The sequence below is a fragment of the Apium graveolens genome, chromosome 8 (genome assembly GCF_009905375.1).
Source record: "Apium graveolens cultivar Ventura chromosome 8, ASM990537v1, whole genome shotgun sequence".
NCBI lineage: Eukaryota > Viridiplantae > Streptophyta > Magnoliopsida > Apiales > Apiaceae > Apium > Apium graveolens.
Window position 1 is genome coordinate 2,738,517 of NC_133654.1, and position 6,930 is coordinate 2,745,446.

The 6,930-nt window shown below is 34.1% G+C and overlaps 1 protein-coding gene across 1 annotated transcript; it reads right to left on the bottom strand.

The window, feature by feature from the left end:
• Window positions 1-3,306: 3,306 nt before the first annotated feature.
• On the bottom strand, window positions 3,307-4,932 carry LOC141677897 (protein ENDOPLASMIC RETICULUM-ARRESTED PEN3). The gene has a single exon (XM_074484009.1). It carries the CDS (start codon window positions 4,807-4,809, stop codon window positions 3,394-3,396), a length of 1,416 nt encoding a protein of 471 aa, XP_074340110.1. The 5' UTR covers window positions 4,810-4,932; the 3' UTR covers window positions 3,307-3,393.
• Window positions 4,933-6,930: the final 1,998 nt, after the last annotated feature.

Consider the following 6,930-nt stretch of genomic DNA (forward strand, 5'->3'; position numbering starts at 1 on the left):
TACGATTGTGATAATAACCGGAAATGGACTTTCTTTAGTTGATTTAGCTATCACCATTTTTTATGGTCTGATCTTTTTAATGAAGTTATCAGGACCGTTCGATTTTATATTAATACAATAACTAAATAAATAAAAGGGCTTTTTTGAAAAATATCAAAGTCTAAAAATATTTTTTTTTTGCAAAAATACTGTCAGTTTTTTAAAAAAAAATGTAAAAATACTTTTTTTTTTTGCAAAAATAAGGCTTTTTACAACTGGAATCAATTTGATACAACCTTAGACGAGTTACATATCTGTTTGATTTTGGTTTATTCCGTATTTTTGTAAAAAGTTCAGAAAATAATAAAATCACAAAAAAAAATAAAAAAGTTAGTATTTTTGGTAAATTCTCTAAATAAAATTCACTCCATGCCTTTTTATTTGTCATTTTTGAAAAAAAAATGTTTCTAAGTAGTTGTACTTCTCTTATTCCAACACAATTTTCAATGGATTTTCCAAAAAATACTCTTATACTACTATATTTCCTATATTTGACTAATTTACATATACTAAAAACTCATATTCATTTAATAATAATATTAGGGGTAAATAAGTAAATAAATAATCCAATTAATTTCATAAGATATATGTAGGGGTATGCAAACAAAAACCGAAAAACCGAAAAACCGAAAAACCGCACCGAAATAAACCGAAACCGACAAAAACAGAAAAAAATCTTAACCGAACCGAATCGACAGAACGGTTTGGTAACGGTTACGGTTTTATGTATATAACCGAACTGTTTATATAATATAAAATTTATTTTAATAGTATAATAATAATGGCTAATAATATATTATTGTTATTTATATTACTTATTTATTATACAGTAGCTAGTAGTATAGTACCATTCTGTAAACTGTAATAAACAGAATAGGACTTCTAGTCCTCTAAAGTTTACGGTTATATTATACATACTATCCAATGCATGCAATTATAGAGAAAATATTACAACCGTAAGAATTATTCTTTAATTCAAAATTTGTTTAAACTCATTTTATAATTATAATAATAAAAAGTGTGTAAATATAAATTCTAAATTTATATCTTTTATGTTAAAATATATCAAGTTTATTATTATGAAAATAGATATAATATTTTTTAAATGAGTAAAAACCGAAAAAATCGAAACCGATGAACGGTTAACCGAACCGAAAAAACCCGTTCCGAACGGTTCGGTTACGGTTAATAAGTAAAAACCGAACCGAACCGACATACACGGTTAGGTAACGGTTTTCGGTAAAAACCGAACCGAACCATGCACACCCCTAGATATATGTGCTTTTTCATAACTAAAAAGGGAAAGAGTAACTTTTTTCACATGATAAAATAGTCCTGTCCAAGGATATCAGATTCTACAGTTTATGTTCTATTCTGTAAATTGAACTCTTGTTTCTTCAAAAATCAGAATTAATTATAATATTGCTTTTTTCCAAAGATATTTAATGTGTGAAAAACTAAATTAGAGGATCACTTTTTTAAATGGAGGGAGTGGGTACTGTAATTGGTTCTTTATATAAAACTATTTCATTTCTGTTGTATAGAATTGATTGACAGAATGAATAATAGAACTTGAAATTTGATTTGAAGAAAAATCAAAATTCTTTGTGAGCTATTATTAAAGTCATCAATTTAGAACCAACACATCTGCACACTATTGTGCAAATGCAAGAAAACTGTTTAAAAGTGCCCCTGGGATTTACTGAGTAGTAGACCAATGAGCAGAACATTTAGAACTTGCAGATTGCAGCAGACTACACATCAGGATCAGACTTTACTGACATCAAGTTCACAACTGAAAACACAGTTTACTACAATTGAAAGCTGAAATATACAAGAGAACTACACAAACACCAACCCCTAGTGAAACTTGTGACAATGGAGCCCCTGGCAAAGTAAAAATCGATTCAAGTAGGCTGTTCTGCATCATAACCTTGCCACTGGGACAGTCGATTGTTTTTCAACTAGTACCGGCCAACAACAATACTTTCTTCAATGAGATATATAATGCACAAACGATAGCTACACAAAACTGTAATCAACATACAATAACATATATACGACAGGATCATATTATACTTGCAATACATACACAATTCTTCTTCACTGAACCAAATCTTACAACATTCTTTCACTCTGATGCAAACATCCGTCATGGAGTCGGTCACTAAATTGCAACAGAGGGCAGAAACTTTGAATTTTGATATACCTCCTCAACGTTCTCTTTGCTAACAAAGCCTACTTCCACCCGCATAATATGATAAACTCTGGTACAGACAAGAGATATATTTCTATCTAGAAAGCTGGTTGCTATCACTTCCTAGTGTTCAACAGAATTATCTATAGATTCTAAAATCGGAAAGATGTTATCTTTTGTCCCATCCTTGGATAAAACTTTTTTCAACTCTCCTGACAATGCTTAAAAAATAACTGAAACCATTTGGTTGCAGAAATATATGGATACAACTTGCATTGTTTTCTTAAAGCTGAAGTGTAGCAACATCAAGAACCGACTCCAACAAATCAAATATTATAAAGTAATACAAGTTGCTAAGCTATAGCAAACATAAAAGACCTGTAACTACTATTTACATATATCATTAAGAGGGAATGCGAATGTGGAAAGTAATATAAATGAGTTTCAACTTTACAAATAAAAGACATGAAAACTGAGAATCAACTACATATGATGTATAAAGACAGCAAGTTTCAACAGTCGTACAATCTAGGCTAAGAATTAGTTAGAAAATTTCCCAGGAATCAAAGTCTGCATAAATGTTTAAATGTTAACACTATATACGAATGATGACAAAGCAATAAACTCGTAAATCTGACATAAGCCATGTCCTTGAGATAAATATTAAGCATCTTAGAAGTGTTTTTGGCAACTTCGCCTTGCATGTGAATAAGATTAAACTAAATACCAACAGCTATGATACTTATCAAAACAAAATCTCGTGAATTGACTAGATGAACAGATTGCACTTTTATGCACAGATCGACGACTAGTCTACAAATCATTTAAACAGATTCAAGATATAACAATCGTAGAAAACCGAGTCTCCAACTGACATAGACTTATCATAGGCCAATGAAGATAAATCGATAAACATAAATGCCTGATCAACAAGAATAAAGAATTGGAAACACATCAAACAACAGCGTAAGAGGTATTAGGCTTTAGGCATACCTTCACACAGCTATATTAACCATACCATTCCTTGTACTTGAAGACTACCATATCATATGTATATTTGCAAAGTGCTCTTCAGTTAATCAAATTTCATAACATCATTTTATTATTATAAAAGGTATTCAACATTGATACAACAACACATCCTTTGAGGGGGTCAGTCACAAAAGTGAAACTGAACCCGAAAAATTTGAACTTTGCCATACTTCTATTCCCTCTACATTATCTCTACTAACAAAAAGCCTATTCCCACCGCCTTCAATCTTTTTAATGATTCCTCTCTCGGAATCCTCCGCTTTATCAACATAATTTCTCCTATACGATTCTTCTTCACATACACTACTCCCTCCTTGCTCCTCCACCCTAGACCACACCTCTAACTCACCGTCTCTCGCAACAAACGCTTGCTTCTTATAACAATGTATGACACTACTAACCCCTCCACCTACATTACTCAAACTCGGATTCTTATCCTTAATATATAACCAAGGATCATCACTCAATTTCCGCAAATCAGCAATCGCCAAATCCCCCGATTTCGAACACACCTTAAAAAGATTCAACTCAACCATATCAACATCCACATCAGCAAATGAATCCCCATACCTACTACTCCTACCCGATCCCGGCTCATTCGTCTCCCAAACAACTTTCCCCGACCTAACATCCCATAACCTAACATACCCCGAGTACCCAAACGCACCTGAACTAATCGAACTCCCGAAAACCAACCCTAACTCACTCAAATACGTCAATTTCCCCGGAACAACACTCTTCGACGAATTTCCATTTTGTCTACCTATCTCCGACTTAACTCTCAAACTCGACTTATCAATCTCCAAAACACAATTCTCCCTATGCTGACAATCAACCGAAGCGAAAACCTCATCATCCGAATCCGCAATTGCACTAACTCGTGCCTTATAAATCCTCGGATCGGACGAGTCAGTCCACTCGACCGATCCGACTCTCCGGCCATTAGCAAAACTATAAAAATGAACACCGGAATCAATCTCCGAACCTATCGCCGCGATCTCCGGCATGACACGTCGGATCGAGGTGATAAAATCGAGGTGCGTCCGTACAGTTCCGATATGAACCAAATTCCAATCGTAAACCGAGATCTGACCGCCGTGCCCGACCCAAACCGATCCATCATCATCATCACTAACACTAAAGCTCGAAACGACGCCGTCCGAAGCAGGCCGAATATTCGAAACAACAGAAGCATCAATTCCACTGAGTTGACTCGGTAACATCGCCGATTTAAGCTGCGATTCGATACCGTAATACGCCGCTTCATCGGAAAGTTCCTGACTTGAGAATCTCCGGTAAGTCGACGGCAACCGATTCGATCGGAGAAGCGAGAGAAGCACGGAGAAGATCTCCGGATCGCGGTCTATGAAAACCGGGTTCAAATCGTTAACCGGCCGGTTCGAGAGAGCGTGGAGAAGTGAACCGGAGCCGCCGGAGCGGAGAGTGGAGAGAGTTGTTTCGAAGAGCTTGCCGCCGACGTTGAGCTTGATTCGATCGCCGGAAAGTGGCGTAGGGGTAGATTTGTAATTTTGGACTTCCATTCGGAAATGCTGTGTGGAAAGTGTTTGTTATTTTGTTGTTGTTTTTCGTTTCTTTCTTGCTCATCTTGGTTTAGTTTGTTTGAGATGTTTTTTATTATAATTTTTCTTGTAATCATAATTTTAAATTTTGGCATAAAAGTTATTTTGAAATTTTGGATTTTATCACAAGGGATTGAGATAGTTGGGGTGACCCTAAATATCATTTTAAACTGAAAAATGGTTTGAAATGTCATTTTTAAAAATTATGGTACTAAATGTCAATTAAGGCGGTATATCGTGTAGCGTTTATGTAAAATTCCAAAAAGTTAAATCTGTAGCGTTTTGACATTTTACTTTTTTTCTTTTTTCTTAATAATGTGCAAAACGTTAGTTGAGGTAGAAGTTTGGCTTCAAACACTAACCCCAAAACCCTACTTTATTTAGCGTTTTACATATATAATTTAAAAAAAAAAAAATTTAACCTCAAATAAAAAATTGTTAATTTCTAAAATAATAAAAGATTATTTAAATTGTTTCTAAAACCCAAAAGGGGATTGGTAAACCCTAAATGTTAAAAATTGTTAAATTATGGTACAATCTTAAATTTTAAAAATATTACTAAAAAAGAAATATTGAAAACCTATTATTAAGTGTTGTTTGCAGTCCCCTAAACAATACACCAAAAGAAACTCAAAATAAGAAAAAAATCCGAATACAAAAAGTTAAAAAAAATAACAAAACGCTCAAAACTCTATACAATATAACTTGGTGAAATGACAATTTGAGTCATAATTTTCAAAAATAATATTTAGAACAATTTTACACGTCAAAGTGATATTTTGGTTCATTCCAGAAGATTGTTCTGAGTTAAATTTTAGACCAGGCTAAGATATTACTTTTATACGTCAAAAAAAGTCCAGACCCATGTATACATTATAATGGGCCGGAGGATTTTTACACCAAATAATTTTTGCATGTACTGGTTGGAGTAAAGTGTTCGATGAAATGACCGGTTGGTTTTTTTTGACAAATATGGCTTATAACCTTACAAATGAGTATCTGTTCTCAGAAATCTCGGGGTGAGCAAGGATCGAACCCAGTATCTGGGACGACAGAGGCTTAACCACTTGAGCTATCCAACCGAGCTCAGATGACCAGTTGGTTAGTTGGTTTGGATGTATTCTTTTTCTGCGAAGATAATATTTAGCATGTCACTATTAGATAAAATTCTCAACTGCACCAGTCTTGAGCAGTGTACAAGGCCTATACATATAGTTAAATGTTCGTCAGTTTTCTCATAGTTTATGCTAACTAATTGAGGTGCATTTCAGTAATCATCTTGTGTGCATCTTGTTGTTGTTAATACATGTAGTTAACACCTCATAAAAGTCACTACATGAACTCTCCACCTCCTAATTCATGTATTAGTCATATGTTATTCACATATACTTGACTTGATTAATTAGTAAAAGTTATTAACTTAAGAAGTATGAATTATATACCAGCATGCTTTACTTTCTTTGCTCTATTCTTCTTCTTTGATGTGCCCTATACATCCCACCACTTTGCTCTATAGTATATTTGTGGACCTTTGAGGAAGCACAAAAGAAAACTATTACTTTACACCATATAAGCCACTCTAGTGTGTGCTTTACCCTTTCTTAGCTATTATAAGTTATCGGGCTCTAGCGATGCATGTATTTCTATTGAAGTAAGCAAGGTATCGGAATCTTGTTGAATAAATTTGTCGATAGAACATAGATAGTAGAAACACCAAAGTAATGATTGTGAGAGATGAAAGCTATGTTACTTGGACTCGGCTAGAAGAGTCCGACATGGACACGTGTCAAAGTATAACTTATAAGACTAGCCATATGTGGTTTTAATATATTTATCGAGGAAACTCAAATGAGATAAACTTGCGAGAGTGCTTCCTTTGCAACTTGCAGAAAGGAGCTGCTTTGTAAAACTGATCAGATTTGAAGTGTATTTTCTTCATCGCTTTGTTTAGTGGGAGGGACCAAAGGTAATATGTGCTAGTGTAGTATAGGTGTGCACAACACTTTTTTTTATCAGTTGCTTCAGCTACAGAAGTGCTGGTTTATAGTTTAAACCTATGTTACTCGGACTAGGATAGAAGTG

Excerpts from the sequence above, each read along its gene's own strand:
- LOC141677897 (XM_074484009.1), bottom strand. The coding sequence starts at position 4,809 with ATGGAAGTCCAAAATTACAAATCTACCCCTACGCCACTTTCCGGCGAT.